General features: G+C 40.3%; 1 protein-coding gene and 1 non-coding gene across 8 annotated transcripts in view; one reads left to right on the top strand and one right to left on the bottom strand.

The window, feature by feature from the left end:
• Window positions 1-17,790, bottom strand: part of KMT2A (lysine methyltransferase 2A) — a 77,945-nt gene that overhangs the window by 42,278 nt on the left and 17,877 nt on the right. For 6 of the 7 annotated variants that reach the window (XM_070803499.1, XM_070803504.1, XM_070803501.1 and 3 more), the window contains 5 exons: window positions 10,113-10,182; window positions 4,631-7,284; window positions 3,163-3,340; window positions 2,076-2,310; window positions 501-565 (listed from right to left, as the gene is read on the bottom strand). In XM_070803499.1, coding sequence (XP_070659600.1) covers window positions 501-565; window positions 2,076-2,310; window positions 3,163-3,340; window positions 4,631-7,284; window positions 10,113-10,182 — 3,202 coding nt within the window. The remainder of the gene's footprint in view (window positions 1-500; window positions 566-2,075; window positions 2,311-3,162; window positions 3,341-4,630; window positions 7,285-10,112; window positions 10,183-17,790) is intronic. The other variant, XM_070803505.1, reaches the window with a different exon arrangement.
• Window positions 14,539-14,612, top strand: TRNAE-UUC (transfer RNA glutamic acid (anticodon UUC)). Its single transcript has one exon. It is a non-coding gene; the product is annotated as a tRNA-Glu (tRNA).

Here is a 17,790-nt window from a genome sequence, read left to right as displayed (position 1 = left end):
AGATTCCACATGCCACAACTAAGCCCACACGCTGCAACCAGAGAAGTCCTCATGATACGGGCGCTAGACCCTCTAGCTCAAGTGCCACAAAGAAGGCCCAGCATTATTTAAATAAATAATGATGATAAAAATAAATAAAATAGAAGTATAGGAATGTAAAAATCTTAGTCTGAGTTTCCTACAGCTAACATTGACCCTGAAAGGCTCAAGAAAGTTAATGCCAAGTTGGCAAGTCAAATCGGTATACTTTTAGTACTTTAAGGAAATGAAACATAATGTAATTTTATATGATTTTTTAAAAATTTTTATTAAGGAAATTTTCAAACATATTCCAAGGAATAGTAAAATGAACATTCATGTACCTATCACCCAGCTTCAACAACCACCCTGGGAAAGAGCAGTTCTTGAAAAGAAACTCGTGTTCTCTTTACACTAGGTATACACAACTACATGACATTAAAGCAGGAAGCATTTTGGAAACAATCTTTTTATAACACTACCTTTTGCTTGCTTCTGAAGGTAGGCTTTGGAAGGCATCCATTGTAGATTCTGACATTTTCGCATCCTAGAATAACAAGGAATACCATAAGCAAACTTCATTTAGGAGAAGCAACTGAAACAAGTGTTCAGTTGAGGGCAAGAATCAGTTAAACTTTATCCAGGGTCATTCTGGGAGTTGAAAAAAGGACTGCTCATTATTTAGATTAAATCCAAGTCTCTGAATCCTTTGATCAGCAATTTAACCCACCTCGAAAATTTAAAGGAGAAATTATCAATTTATTTTTAAAATGGGACTCAAATATCTTGCTTCCCAGTACTGACTAGCACCACATAAAACGATCAGTCATTATTTCTTGTAGTCAAATTAGTTCTGCTTTCTTATGAGATTAATATTCATAGTAATCTGAATGTAAAATGGACTGAAACTACCCAACAAATCCTTTGTCTACCACTATAATGCTACAGGGTCTGTCTTAGGGCTTGGATATATATAATTCAGTCCTCAACTTAATGAAACTCAATTTGAAATCTAAAATTAAACTGAATCCACTGCAATGCCTATTTTAATGCAAGTTTATCTTGCTATCATGCACCTTTTTTGTTGATCTGTGAACTGTCTCACTTCTTTCCACTAAGGGGACCAAGACAAGATTCTTGCTCAGGGCCAGACTACACCAAAGCCCAGAACTACCTAGTTTGTCCTAGAAACTGTCTCACCTTAAGTAAATAATGCAGCATTTTTCCCAAGTATATTTTATATAAATCATTTATGTTATTCATTCATTCAGCAAATATTTATGGATAATATCTATTCCTGGTGCCAGGCACCTGATGAGATATTCAGACACCAAAATTTCTGTTTATGCAACCCTCTGGATCCATTTTAAACAAATTATCCCAGAGAGTATAAAGTGCTTTTACAACTGACTAAAAAAAGAGGGAAAAGGTAGAGTAATCAAAACTTCCAGAAAATTCCCTGGCAGTCCAGTGGTTAGGACTTCCACTCTCACTGCCATGGCCCGGGTTCAGTTCCTGGTCAGGGAACGAAGTTTCTGCAAGCTGTGTGCAGGGTGGGAGAGGCTTCCACAGGCATGAAAACATTCTGAGAGTTAGACAGCAGAGAGACTGATGTCACCAATATTTCCTGAATGCCAAAAAGGTAATTTCAGCTGACCTAACAAATACTATGCCTAAATTTGTCAGCATTTAAGTAGTAACCCATCAGAACTGCTCGGATAAATGGTAGCTCTAGGCGCATGTGGCTAAGTTTAAAATTAAATGAAAATTTTAAGTGTCGTTCCTCAGTCACACCAAACACGTTTTAGGTGCTAACCAGCCATGTGGCTAAGGGCTACCTGATTGACCTGAACAAATATAGAGGGTTCCCAGCACTGCCCCCAAGGTTTTCTTATTTAAGCGCGACCCAAACCTAGCACAGCACAAAGTCCAACTGTGCAACTCATTGTGCAACTCGAAGAGACTCAGCACAAGCACACCGGGTGTTGGGACGCGTTTTCTCTGCGACAGGCCAGGACAGCAGCCAAGGCCAGCCCCCCGGGGGGACGTGCACTCACTTGCAGCACTGCTTCTTTATGTTGCGGCCACCAAATTTGGGCTTATCCAAGCAGTTAGTGCAAACACCACAGTCCTCAGGCACCTGGCAGCCGGGACACTGCCCGCACCGCCTGGATCGCCGTCCCTTCTTCACCGGAGGTTCCTGAGGCGCCTTGTTTCTGGTGACAGGCTTAATTGGTTTGATGGGTGGAGCAAGAGGTTCAGCATCTTCTGAGCCAGCAATCGATGACTTGTCTGTTAAAGGAATGCGTCATCAGCTCTGAGGGAGTATCTGGTTCCTTCCCGTGAGCAGAGGGGAGATTCTCACAACCTACTGATGTCAGTATACACATTCAAACCTTCTTTTAACTGGAACACCAGAAATGAAATTCACTATAATAGTCATATGCAGAACTCAGAGCCTGTTTTAAGTAATTACTTAAAAGTTTCTAAATGCCTACAACTTGCAGCTTGACAACAGCAGAAATCCAAACACTGAAAACAAAATACAGTGTGACCAAAAGTCAAGAATATGAACTGAAGGCTTCTGAAGACTCTAACCTCTAAATTTCATTTCAGCAGTCACCCAGAGTTTAGGTACGATATAAAACCATGAGAATATGTCTTAGGACCTCCAACCACAGAGAGCATAACTGACCACGGGCCCCAGCTGCGGCACTCTGAAATCCAGGGGTACAGAGGCCACACTCACCACAAGGGCTGCTCTCAGTCTGTGATGAGTATGGCAGTGACACTAAGGTAGGCCCTGCTCCGAGGGGACATGAGACTTCCTGACAGTCCGTGTTCTCCCTGACAGCCTTGCTGAGCTGTCTCCAACTGCACGGCCTCCAGGAAGATTCTGCCAGGCCTTCCTTTCCATTCTCCTTTACTAGGGTCAGACCTACAGAGTAGGCTGACAGCTCCCCCAAGCTTTCCCAACTCCCTCCCTGTATTTCAGGCATTTCCTCTAATAAGATCTTTACCTGGTCAATCCTCCCATTGACATCTGGTTCCTGGGGGGCCCAGCCTAATATACAATGCTGTGCAGAGCCCACTACGTACCCGCAGGATGATCAGCACACAAACCCAAGGTCATCCCCAACCTACCATCATTTCCCATGGAAGACAAAATCTTTTCTCGTTCTTCCCATGGTAAGGCACTCAGGGTGGGCATGTCATCAGGAAACACAGCTCGTTTTCGGCCAAGGGCAACAGCAGCTCTTCTGCAGACATGTTTAATCCGGGGTCCTCGCACAGAGGTCTCCGAGGAGTCACTTTCTTGACCCTGAGAGGGAGGCAAGCCCAGAACAAACAATAACAACCATCTGTGTTGAAAACAAAATTGAATGAAGCCAAGGTATAGTTGATTAACTTATTATAGTCTAGAGTCAACACATACAACTCTAGTTATCCCCAGCTGATATGCCATATCAATACATAGAAATCACCTACTTCTAAAATTGGCAGAAAAGGATTCTAATAAAAAAACAGAAATCAACTAAGCTTCTATTCCCAATTATACTACTTTAAAATTCCCCTCAAAAAAATTCAAGCTGCCAGTCTGTATTATCAAGGAGTTCAGTCTCGTTTAAATAGAGCGTATCAAACAACAGACTGTTTCTCTGATCAGCAGAGAAGTAGGGGGAAATAACTTACAAATGGAGGCATAAAAGGCCACAGCTCCAAACAGAAATGTCTCACATTTTAGGGAGCTGCAGCTCCTATCACTAGGAGGTTAACCAAAAACATCCAAAATGGTGTCAGAAGTCTCATCATATTCCTGCTAGACCTCCCAAATGGTAGAATTACTAAATGTAAGTGTGCCACTACACTGAATTATATTAGAGCCTAAGTTTGTGGTCATTTTAACCTTGATGTGTCAATATAAGCATGCAACTACTACATGACCATTTTAAAAAACAATCTAAAGATTGGCAGGTTTTCTCATAAAAGGCCAGTGTCTAGCTCATTTTGTAAAAAAATAAAAAAGTGCTGCTCTTTACAAAGATCTGTTTGTCATCATCTTAACTAACTGAATTGTACAGCTTTTCTGTACCACAACTTGAGGCTAAGTGTTTCTCATATGAATTCTCCAAACACCTGTTACCTACTGTTCTAGTCACTCACTACTCAGGGGAAAAGATTCCCCCCCTCCCTGTTTTCTATAGCAAACAACAGTAAAACAATTAGACTGCAAAAATGTACCTTCAAAATTAAGTGAGATTCCATCACACCAAACCCATTAAGTACAAACAACTTGGCATTCGATGTAATATGGCCCCATGCACCTCTGGGTCTTAGTTCATCACTTGCCTTCATGAAGCAGTCCAGCTATTCCCTGCTCTTCCCATATATTTTATACTTTTCTGTCTCTATCTACACTGTTCTTCCTCTTTAAATTTTCCTCTATCATTTTCTACCTATCAAAATCCTATCTGTTCTTAAAGGACCACTGCAAATGCCACCGTCTTTTCCTGATTCCCATAATTGGATGTTAACTGAAACAGCCTCAAACCTGCTCCTAGAAGCGGCTCGAGAAACTGTTGATTTTAACAGGCAAGATGGAAAAGAGTACCTGTGCTTTGGGCTGGTCAGTTTGTTTAAGACTCTTACTCTTCTCAATCTTGCAGAGCTGGGCTTTGGCCTTTTTTAGGAGGCTGGCAACCCTCTTGTCAGTCATTGGAAGCTTGTCTGCCTGAGCCAACATGGAGCCTATGGAGGAAGTGGAATGTTTAACAGTGCTAGATGAAGGAGTGGAAAGGCAGAGGGTTTTCTCCTTCTCCAGGGATGGGGTAGTTGGGCCGAGGTCCAAGTTGCTTTTTTCCAGATTTCCTCTCCCTTTCTTTATAAGTATTTTGGTTTTGACAGCTGTCGTATCCCCAAGAGTCACAGAAGCAATATCAGTCCCAGAATCGAGTGATGAAGACTTCTTCCGCCCGGTTGCTTTTTTGGCAGAAGATGAAGTGGCCACATCTTCACCAACAGCCTTCTCTTTGGAAACTCTACCCATAGGATACAAAGCCGAGCTACTCTGAATTTCTGATCCCTTTTTCCTTTTCTCTTTCTTGGACTCCCGCTTATTCTCCTTTTCTCTCTCCCGGTCTCTCTCTCTACTCTTGTCCTTCTCCACACTCTTGTCAGCATCTCGCTCTTTGGACAGCTCCTCGGGGGCCTTGTCTTTATTTCTCCCTCGTTCAGTCTGGGAGCCTGGGGTGAACCAAGGGAAGAGAGGAGTGGGACTACTGGATGAAAATGGCTCTGCTGGAGCACTGGTCTGCTTCCTTGGTCTCTGGTTTTTCTCTGCAGATTCCCCAGACTGAGTCAGGGAATGAGAAGGAAAAGTAAAAGTTGGGTTTAAGGCACTAGTGGCAAGAGGACCAACAGAAATGCTTAACGAGGAGGAGACAGAAGACGGTGGGGTGAGAGGTGACAGCTCAGAAGTGCTAAGCCTTCCACTTCTTGTCCTCATAGAGTGAGAAGGAGATCTTGGTTCGGATCGAATAGGGCTAAACACCTTTCTTTTCCTTTTCCTGTTAGATACTCCTGAAGAAGATGTGCCAGCAGAAGTTCGATTACTAGGCAAGGTTACAGACTCAAATATCCTAGAGTGAGCCTCACTCGGAGTAAACCTCGGCGCTCTCAGAAGCGGGCTCCTTTTGTGCATATCGAACCTTGTTCCAGAATGGAGAGGTGAAAACAATCGGGCTGAAGCAGCAGGACCAGACGTAGAAAACCCGGACGCGAAGCCGACATCCTCAGGAGTGAGTGGAGGGGGGCGGAAATTATCAAAGATTGGTTTGCGAATAAGACCTTCTTTGGCATACTTTGCTGAGGAAAAGTACTGTGGCTCTGACCTAGAGTGCTTTAGAGAAGTCCACCTAAACGTCGGTTCCCGCAAAATAGATTTTCGCTTCCCTTGCATGGGAGCGGCGGAAGTAGGCAAAAATGGTGATGCCAAGGGGATGGTTGGAGGCATGAGCCAAGGTGTGTGGTCAGAGATACTGGAGGCTGGCTGCAGTGGGGGCGGTGGTGTCAGCAGGGGTGGAGGGGGCGAGGAAGAGGTCTGCTGCTGGGGGGCACTTTGCAGAGTGGATAATTTTTTCGTGGTTCTGGATCCGAAACTTCTCTCCGACACCGAATACCTTCTGCTTCTCCGGTCACTGCTGTCATCTTCTGGGGACTGGGAAATAGGCAGTGGCGTATGGACTTCGGGGGTATCGCTCCGCTCTTCAGGAAGGACCTGAATCTCCTCAGAGGCCTGAGAATCCGTGGAGGTATCGACACTGGGGCTACTGGATCGGGAGGAGTCTGAAGACATTTGAGAGGAGTGCTGAGATGCTGCACTTGATTTTTCAGAAGATCCACAGGATGTGGCACTGAATCTACTGTTCGGTGTAGACTCCAGTCGGGCAATTTTAATTGGAGGGTCATAATCTTCATCCTCTATGAACCGCCGAGGGGTTTTGATGATCCGCGAGGAGATGGCACTGACAACAGGCATAATGAACTGTCGGATGTTTTTGACCTGTGTCTTCACCTTTCTTCCTTGCAGCTGAGCTGCTTCTTTCTCGATCTTCTTTTGAGCCCCCTTTTTCGCCCTCTGCAAGAGCTGCTTAGCAATTGTTGCATCTGTCCTTTTAGAAGAAGGAATAATCCTAACCGGCTTAATCCTTCGAGGGCTTTGTCTGACTACTGTCTTATCTTCTTTTGTGAGTGGAGGTGTTCCTTCCTTGTCTTTCCGGACCTTCTGGGGCTTTTCCAGTTCAGAGTTAATGAGGAGACCTGAAGGGGTCTTTATCCTTTCTGTTGATGGAGGCCGTCCTCGCCGGCGTACAATCTGTACCCCCTTCCTTCCTATTTGAAGCTTCCCTGTCTTAAACTTGGACTTGAGAGGAGAGAGTTTACCTGCTCTTAATTTTTTAATCTTTGTGGCTTGCTGAAATGTAGCGGAAGGCGTGCGCTTCATTTTCTTCAGGCTATCTTCTTTGTTTCCCTTTGGTAACTCGGAAATGTCCTTTCCGTGTGTTATTTTGAGTTTTACTCCAGGGAAGGTGGGAGGTCTTCCTCTCTTCTTTTCTATACTTTTAGAATCTCTCTTCTTGATCTTATCTCCAGATTTGGTCTCTGATTTATTTAGAGGGGAGAACACAGATGGGTCTGAGAGGAGAGCTGAATTTCGGTCAGAGCCACTTCTAGGTCTCCCGCGAGGTTTTCGAGGACTAGTTTTAACTGTGTATAGAAATTAAACAATGAAGAGCATATATTTAGCTTTGCAGTTTAGGTCTTAACTAAACTGAAGATAATTTAGCAAAAGTCATTCTGTACTGAACTCTATCTGGGTTTAATCAGTCAATAAAACATCTTTATTGTGCTTAGTTTCTTTTCACCAAAAACCAGCCTTAAATAAATCAAGTAAATAACATTCTACCTAAAAGAACCCTTAACTCCTTTTTTGATAGAAAAACTAAGATAATCAAAGAGGTTTTCAACTGAGCAGTTAATATACAAAACTAATTTTCCCACATCTTTAGGTGAACAAGGCTTTTTTTCTGAATTTAAAAAAAAAAAATCTGTTTTAAAAAAACTGTATGACCTTTTCCATATTCTAGTCATCAAGAGTAACATTTGAGAACACATTTATAGTAAAGTCATCCCATTTTTTTCAACTCAGAATTTTGGCTTTAATAAATATGAACAAGGTGCTCTCCAATCAATAATATACCAACTTCCATAGGCTACAATAATACACCACACCAATTTCTACAGGCTGCTCAGCTATATTTTCAATCTGCTTTGCCAAATTAAGTTAAGAAAGTTTCACTGAAAAGAAAAATATTCATTCATGAGACATCAGAAAAAGATCATTGAACTCAGTGGCAGGTGAACTAATCAGTGAAATGGCATGAGATATCCGTTAATCTACTCCCCTACCTATAGGTTCTTGAACCAGTCTTAAATTACAAAAAAGATTTAACTATAATTGATGTCAAGAGCAAACTGACTATTTAAATCAGATTTCTTCTATTCTAAATAAAAGGAATCTGCCAACTTTTAATCAACTCAATTTGCTACGTATTAAGAGTCTTCAGAAAACCAAAGTTTTCTAAAATTCTTTTCTTTTGGGTGGGAGGGGGTGTTGCTGAGGGGTCTCAGTTTCCTGACCAGGAACCGAACCCTGGTCACAGCAATGAAAGCCCAGAATCCTAACCACTAGGCCACCAGGGAACTCCCTAAAATTCTTTGTATTGTCTGTACTTTCTAAATGTATAAATAAGAGTTGCCTCGTCTGTCACATCTCTTCTCTCATGACTTTTCAATGTTTTATATGACTCAACATTCTTCTGAGGTTAAAACTTCCTCTAACAGGCACCAGAAGAGATTTATGCCATTATGATGAACATTTTAGACTATGGAACCGGCTTCCTAACAGAACAGAAATCGACAAAGGTCTGATTGTTGAGCTTTCTAAATATAAATGCTTTCCTCACCAATTAACTTGAGACTTCTCTTAACAGATTAAGGATTCACATATCTGTTCTCAGTATATACTAATTACAACAAATTACAACAAAATGGACTGGGGGACAGCAGAAAAACTATGCTTCATTTCTTTAAAATAATAATGTATATAGATGGGTTTTTTAAATTAAAAAAAAAAAAAAAAGACTATTCAAGATACACTGACAGCCAAGGGAAAAAAAACAAGAGGAAACCATCAAGGGTTGTGAATCAACAAATTAAACTCTACCCAGATGTACATCACAAGATTCCTTATAATCTTGGTAAATCTGAATGTGGCCACTCACAGGCCTTTATTAATTCTGAAAACCTCTTCAATCCATCTTTTACAAGAAACTTTTGGTGGACAAGTAGGAAAATGCACAACAGAGAAAAGTCCAACTCTGCTGCTAACTTCCTTAATCCTCAATATACTCAAAGAACTCATAAGTCAGAAGTAACTGCTCAGCGTGTCTTTTCCTGGCCTCATTTTGTTATCTGTAAGTGAAGGGTTAGACTAGACAATCTCTAAAATCACCTTCTGATATGAAGTTTTAAGATTTTATCACACCTTAAAAAAAAAAAGATTTTATCACATCTTAAAAGAGAAAACTGCTACTCTCTAAATGGCACAGGTACAGGAATACTAATGGTTAAGTCCTTCCAGCTAGAATAGCAATACTATCACCACTTGGGAAAGGAAAAATTGTTAACGTACTGTTTGAGTCAGATTACTATATAGTACATGATGACTCTTGAATGAAATGCAAATGATAACAATCACAAACGTCAATGACAAGAACCAAAAGCACAGCTAACATCATATTTAACTAGCCTGTCTACCCACATAAACTCAAAGACAACCATACAAGAAGTCAGAATGGCAGCACAAATGGGGAATTTTTTTTCATCATAAGATCTATCTCCCTCTCTTATACAGAACAGAATTCTGCAAGCCATTAGATGTTATTTCCACTGAGGATCATCTCGCAGGAAACTGCTGTTAAGTCTAGAATTTCAACTCATTCTAGATAGTTTCTTGGTGAGAACAATGGCAAATATTGTTAATAAATGGAAACACCCATGTCATTTTTATTTTCTTTAACATAGTTTTTCAAGGATCAGGTAAAACAGTTTCATAGAGTGCCAATATTTTGTTTTTAGTTCTTTGACAAAAGTAGACCAAATTTCATCTGTTTAAAACAACGGTCAAATTATCTGTACAATTCAAAATGCATAAATCTGAGGATGCTATCATTAGTAGGTAACCTTCATTTTTGCTTACCAAGTTTTATAAGTATTCGAGAGAAACCTAGCCCCATGCCACAGGTGGTTCCCATAGAGAAGCATAATTAAAGATAAACCACAAGTGACCTAACAGAGAGGAGCCCCATAAAGAGTGCTAGTTCATAAAGCCACTTCCTACTTAGTGTGAGGGAAAGGGAGCAATTTCTCCAAAAGAAATCTAAGACCACCTTTTACATGCAGAGAAGGCAAGGGGAAGTCACAGTCTCTTAACAAACAAAACTTCAAGGTGTCATGTGTTTAAAGGGTCATACCTGAAGGAGACCTTGTGGGACTTCGTACTCTGACTTCTTCATCTGAGCCAAAACCTAAGAACTGCTCATCCTACAACAAAGGAAAATTATTTTAAAATCAGGGAAAAAAAAAAAAACAACAACCCATAAATCTGAACATATCCCAAAGGAATGCCCAGAGGAGACACACATGAATTTGGAAAATTTAGCCTCTATATATCAAACATCATCATTCCTATAGATATTTTATTATAAAATAACTTAATACTGAAATAAATAAACCCAGCCATATGGCTTCAATACAGACATACAGGAGCTGTGTAATAACTGAACATTGATAAGTCACCTTTGGTGCACAGTACACAGGGGACAGTCCTAAATTTCAACCTATAGATACAGCCCAAAACAATTAAAGGATGACTGTAACTCAAGTAAGCAAATCAGTACAATGGCAGAAATACACAGCCCCAATAAAAAATATTTTCAACAAGTAAAGCTTACAGACACATAAGGAACAACCTACAGTACCATAATCTCTTGTCTACTAAATACTAAGAGACTGCAATTGCCAAAATCGTCAGTTCCTTAACTCAGGAATTGACATTTAGATGTGATTTCTATACATTTGAGATCCAAAGATTCTCAACATGCATTTTATGGCATTATTTTTAAATGCCCTGTGATAAGAGACTTAATGGTGGGCAGCAGCATTTGTGAAAGGATGGTGAATTGACCACATAAAGGGTGAAATGCATCCAAGGATAGCTGAAGAAAGAAAGCACTTTAATTTCAGTTGTACTTAGAGAAGGCAAAAGGCAAAAACTTTTCTTTCCCTCCAACTTTTAACCTACTTAAAAAAAATACTAAGGATTTAACCAATTTTGGACAAATTCTCAAGAAACACGGTCCATTTAAACAACTTGATTAATAGACATTCACCAATTCAGAGACTAAGAGTTCTTTCTAGAAAGAGACGAGAAAGATAATTTCAGATGCTAGAAACAAAATCCACATAAAAGAACAAATTAAGGAATTAAAGACAGATTTTCTGGTACCTCCAACTGATACTGATAATCCCCAAATTAAATTCGAACAGTTAAAGCCCCCCCACTTTGAGAGGGGACCAGTTCGACTCTTGTTTGTGGATGCATGGCACCACTGAAGAGAGGGAAGGGTTAGTCTGAGGTCTCAATGTCTTTATTTATTGCAGTGTTACAAGGAATAAATGAAATAATTTATGGAAATTATGTAATTTATGTAAAATCACTCAGAAAACTATAATGTGGCATCCACATTATAGTTATTATTACTGATGTGATTTTAGAAACTGAAGCTCCAGAAGGCCAGATGACTTACCCAAGACCATACAGTTAGTTACAAAGAACTTTGTACCATAATGGCCACAATCTAAAACTAGAAAATATTTGGAGGAATCCAATAAATTATCTATACTACAAAATTCGATAAATTTTTTCAGCTACTATTAAAGTAACATGAAGCCCATTTTCAAATCCTTAAAGTTTCTGATTTAATTCATTCTTTTCCGGCATTATCCTTATGGAACAACCTGGTAGTCTATGCATTTCACAAAGACATCTGGGGATTTCCTAACACTTACCAGGGGACTACACTGCTAAATGCATAAATTCTACGCTCTGAGAGTGTTGCAACAAGAGAGTTCTACCAACTATACACACACTAACCAACAGGCAAAGTAACCAAAGCAGAAATAACGAAAGATGATTAATCTTTAAAAGAAACATGAGATTCACATAGCTATGTTCTATATTTTAAACTTTCACAATATGTAACTGTACAACCCTAATTCAATCTACTCCAAAACAGAGTACTACAGAGCTGTCAAGCAGTCATTAAACTAACTGCCAATGTTTAAAGTTTCCAAGTACTTCCCAAAATGACAGAAAGCATTAACTCTTTCTCTGTGGCCTTGTAGTTGGAATAAGAAAAGACTGACTTTCCTTCTATCCAAGAACTTTCTTTTCACTTGAAATATATTGACAGGTTGACTTCTTGAAGCACACTTAAAAACATAAGCACCCATTGTTTAAACAATCCAGACAGTTTAGTCAAAAACAAAAGCCATCATTGTTATGTTAAAGAGCTCTGGTCCACTAACTGTGAAATTCCAATTCCATATACAAGTCCCCCAAGCTGAGAAAGCATTGGGAGAAAAAATCCTGCAAAAAGGTGCTACAAGTGAAGTTCTTTCTGCCTCTCCAGTCTCTCCCATAACCCACTTTAAACTCTTCAGTTCCTGGAAGATGCAGTAAACAAGGTAACAGTGCTGGCTTTCCAGGGAATCAGACTTGCCTAGAAATCAAAAGACTAAGTCCAAATGTCTACAAAAAGATAACTAAGAGGAGCTGCAATTAAATCCATGGTGGCTCAGATGATAAAGAATCTGCCTGCAACGCGGGAGAGACCAGGGTTCAATCCCTGGGTCGGGAAGATCCCCTAGAGAAGGGAAAGGCAACTGACTTCAGTATTTTTGCCTGGAGAATTCCACGGTCAGAGAAGCCTGGAGGGTGACAGTCCATGGTGGGGCGGGGGGAGGGGGGGGGTTGGCGGCCAAAGAGCTGTACACAATGAGTGACTAACACTTTCACTTTCTTTCACTCGGCACTACGGCATCATAAGCCTGGAGAGCCCTGAAAAGAGGAAACGGGAGACACCAGGCTACACGGGACCAAGTATTTCTGGAAACTGGGCCCAAACAGCCAGCTACACTTTTCACTCTGGCTTTCTCTGATGAGCACAGCATTCCAAGACAAAGTATAGGCAAGAGGCAACAAACCTATTCCTTCTGGATAATGATGTCCTTGGAGAATAGATCATCAAAATTGTTATCCTTTCCTTACCACCAAAGATAGAAAAATACCCTTGCCAAGCTAAGCCCTTAAATCATATTTAGCTTCCAGAGATTAGGAATGCAATGAAGCTAATGTCATTTCCTAAGTGAAAGTTAATTCTAAAATAATAAGCGTGTAGAATTTATTACCCCCACCCTTATCTCTAGGGGTTATTTGAGAACTTCCAAACATATCTTTAACAGCAAATTCTACATTACCCATAAATATCCTAACATTTGAGGATTTTTATTTTATGTTAATGGCAGGATTTTAATCCTTTAATGGCTCTTATATTTGTGATGAAGCGATAAAGAATATTTTCCACAGGAGAACCTAAGTAAACCCAAAATAAGTATTACAGACAATAATGTTTACATATAAAATGTAATGATGAAGACATTTTAGAAAAATATATGAAGTTCTATATTTCAAGGAATTATGTACTACTAGGACAATTTTGCAAACAAAGCACTATTTCTTTTACTTGTCCATTCATTCAAAAACCATTTATACACTATCTATTCCTGATGCAAAGAGGAGTAAGACATGATGACTCTGCTCCCAAGAAGTATCTAAGGGAGATAGGCAGGTGCCCAATCTCAGTCTTCCTTTCAAAATCCTTTCAAATGTTGGTGAAGGATAAATTACTAGTAATTCATACTCTGGAATTAAAAAACTGGCTTAAATCTTAGAATAGTTCATTCTTCCTCTTGTATTAGTATTAGGTTCAACACATTTCAAAATTCTTCCGAAGGATGGCAATGTCTATCTCCATGCCTCAGTGTTGTTCTAGGCACCACTCCAGCATTAGAAATCGGAGAGAGTTTAAGTAATCGAGACCTAAATCATCTGCGGTGATTAGATGTGACACAGTTCCTAGGAATACCAGTGATATCTGATCTAACTTGCAACTGATAGAGGCTGATGTGTTTTTCCTCCCTACTCCCAACTAAAATGCCTAGATTTTATCTCCTTCCCTAAATTCCTCCTGATTTACCTTAGAGCAGAAATCACTCACCTGGAGTTTTCCCATCTCCCAATTTTATGTTGAGATTATTTTGAATACTACTCTAATAAACAAGCTTGGGCACATCTGGCCTTCAGTTAATAAGGTTTTGGGTGCCTGTTCATTGCTCCTTTCTTTTCTTGTGAGATTCCTCAGCACTCCAGAGCACTGAACTAGGTGGCAGGTAACTTAGCACCCTTCTGTCTCCAAAATGTTTACTCTTTTGGGTTTAAAAATACCAAATTTCTTCAACTACAAAGGTTTTACTGATGGATCAACTCACAAATAACATCCATAACCACAGACTGTATCAAAAGCACCCTGACACCTGTTTGAAATTCCTTGTTTTGAAGGCTTATAATTTTTGATATCATCATATGTGGTTCCATCATATGAGGAGGCCACAGAACTAAGAAAATTACTAAGAACTAAAGAAGATGAAGATACATCAAGGAGGCATACAGTGCATCTCAGTAGCTCTAGTTAAAGAGTAACACTTCTCCTTCGGGAATTTATCCCCGTTAGTTATCACTTCTTCTGCCACATTTCTCTGTGTGTCACCGGCTACAATTCCCTGGTGGTCCAGTGGTTAGGACTTGGCACTTTCACTGCCGAGGGCCCAGGTTCAATCCCTCGTCCAGGAAGATCCCACATCCGAGGGGCAACTAACCCTGCATACCACAACTATTGAGTCCCTGAGCCGTAGAGCCCATGCTCTGCAACAAGAGAAACCACAGAAATGAGAAGCCTGTGCACACCAAGGAAGAGGAGCCCCAGCTCGCCACAACTGGAGAAAACCTGTTCGTGGCAACAAGACCCAATGCAGCCAAAAATAAAATAAAGAAACAAGTAAACCTTGGGGGAAAAAAAAAAAGAATACACAGGGAGATTGACCTCAGGCTGGTGGTGGTAGTTTAGTTGCTAAGTCATGCCTGACTCTTGCGACCCCATGGACTGTAGTCTACCAGGCTCCTCTATCCATGGGATTCTAGGCCAGTAGGAGAGATTAAACCAATTCACTCACCCATTCATTCATTAAAATATATATATAAGCCCGTTTCTGGGTTAAGGGATGAATATAGAGATAAAAGACAGTTTCTGCCTTCAAGGATCTGCTAGTCTGTGACAAACAGATCTTTCAATCAATGGAATAAGTAGCCAATATTGTATAATAACTAGGAATGGAGTAGTATAACCCTTAAAAATTATGAATCATTATATTGTACACCTGTAACTTAGTACTATACAGCAACTATACTCTAATTTTTTAAATGTTAAAAATAAATGAAAGATTTTTAAAACTTAATGGAATGCAGTGTGTTTCCTGCCATGCCAGAGGAATACACATGCCAGAGGAATGAATATGAAAGCACAGCAGAAAGGTGACTCACTCAGTCAAGGAGAAGAGCCAGGAAAACCACTGCAGAAAGGATGAAAAGCTTACTCCAACTTCTGAAGGATAATAAATTAGGGTTGAAGGGAGATACTGCAGGCAGAGAGAGTAACACATACAAAGGACAGAGGTACAAAAGAGCATGGCATGGAGTGAAATTACACACAGTTCAGCAGAGCTGAGGCCCTCGCCGATGTGGAAAAGAGGCATAAGATGTTGAAGGGCAAAAAGGCCGAGGCAAATCATGAAAGGTCTTAAATGCCTTTATGAGTTTGAAGTCTCTCTTCAAGGAAGTACAGGCCTCATCCTGACGGCTCCAGCTCATCAGTAACATTTTCGGGCAGGAGAGAAGCATGATTAGATTTATATTTTCAAAAGATCACTATGACAGCAGTGGGGAAGCAGAGATTACCTTTAAAGCCAGAGGCAGTAAGAACAGTTATAAAATGACTGCAGTGGCACTGGGGATTGAGGAGAAGCACAGATTACATAGACGGCTAGGAGGCAAAACGAACATGGCTTTAATATGAAGGGTTATCTGCAAAGACGTGCAAGTTTATGGTGATATTTGTAAGACTGGGACTAAAGAAAGAAGTTTCTATGAGGAGGAAGGGAAATCACTTTAGACAACTGAATGTGAAATGTCTGTCCAAGTTGTTAGATAGAATCATCTGGAGGAAATGCATCTGATTCAGTGAATTTATGAATGTTGAAACTGTACATATAAATGCAGTCACCTAGGGAGAGAATACAGAGAGAAAAGGGGGACCCATGGCGAGTTCCCAGGGAATACCCACTCTTCACCTACAGGGGAAAGGGAATCTTAGGGAAGAGAAAGAGATGGAATAGCCAAGGAGAACAATCTTGTATCTAAGTAAGTAACAGTCAAGAGAAGAACACACATCAAGGATGGCAGAGCTGGGGAAGGACTGAAACGTGTACAGAGGTTATCAAAATTGGGAGGTCACCTACGACCTTTCTGAGGTCCAGGGCAGTGTTAGAGGTAGGAGGAGCCCAAGTGCAGCGGGTGGAGGTGTGACTGGAAAGTGACTACAGCAGAAATGAGTATAGACCACTCTTTTGAAAAAAACTCAATTACACAGGAAAGGAGAGAATGGACACAACGCAGGGACGCGCCTGTGAGGATGACTTTTTGAGCTGTTGTGTTCATTTGCTTAAGGAGGACACAGCAGTCAGGGAGAGGCTGAAATTTCTCAACAGCAAATCAGCAATAGATGGAAAAGGGATGCGAAGGCGGGGTGGACTCTGAGAGGAAATGAAGACAAAGTGCAGTGGAGGGGAGTTCTCTCCCATCAGTAAAGAGGCTAAGCGTGCAATGAGCAGTGGACAAGTTGACAAGCAAGAGAAAGCTTAGAGATTTCTCTGAAATCACAGGCAAAACTTGTTTACATGGGCATCTGGCAGACGGAGAGACACAAATTTCTTCAGATTCTCAAAGAGGCTCTCAATCCACAAAAGTTTTTTAGCATGCTGCTCTGAAGGAAATAAATCATGGAACAAGGCTGACTTAGAATAAATGGGATGGGGTAGTGGAGAGAAATAGGAAATAAGATGCAAAGACTTATAAAAACTGATTTGGTTAGAAAGGGGTAGCCACAGCAGGGCCAAGATCAAAGATAAATGAACTATCAGAACCTTGTTAATTCTAGAATGGTATGGTCAAAATTCAGCCACTAAAGAGTAGGAGCTACTTTTGAGTCTCAAATGTAGAAAAAGTATAACTCTGAAATTTGTCTCTTCTTGATAGGCTATTTAAATTTATACATATGAAATTAGAGTAGGAAAGAGACTGAATAAAGGGAGACCAGATAGCTGGCAGTCTACAGTTAATATTCAAATGTGATTGGTATTCAGTCATTCCAGCAAGTATTATATTGTCAATAAACACTGTTTGAGATGCTAAAGATACACAGGTGAAGAACTGACAAAATTTCTGACCCATGAGAAAATAAATATATAACAAGAAAAGGAGGGCACTCAAGATTGATGAGGGGTTACCTGTGGAAGTTATTTTCACTCGGACGGTCAGGAAATGTTTTTCTAAAGTGACAGTTTTCCAAAAACTGGCAAACTGTTGGCCACAGTCCAAATCTAGCCTGCCCCCTGGTTTGTTCAGTCCATGAACTAAGAATGCTTTTTAAACATTTTTTATATAGTTTAAAAAAAAAGAAAGCCTTCCTCAGTGATCAATGCAAAGAAATAGACGAAAACGATAGAATGGGAAAGACTAAAGATCTATTCAAGAAAATTAGAGATACCAAGGGAACATTTCATGCAAAGATGGGCACAATAAAGGACAGAAATGGTATGGACCTAACAGAAGCAGAAGATACTAAGAAGAGGTGGCAAGAATACACAGAAGAACTGTACAAAAAAGATCTTCACGACCCAGATAATCACGATGGTGTG

Source organism: Bos indicus, chromosome 15 (assembly GCF_029378745.1).
Source record: "Bos indicus isolate NIAB-ARS_2022 breed Sahiwal x Tharparkar chromosome 15, NIAB-ARS_B.indTharparkar_mat_pri_1.0, whole genome shotgun sequence".
Lineage (NCBI taxonomy): Eukaryota > Metazoa > Chordata > Mammalia > Artiodactyla > Bovidae > Bos > Bos indicus.
Note: the sequence above shows the minus strand (reverse complement) of the source record. Positions and strands in the feature narration are given on the sequence as shown.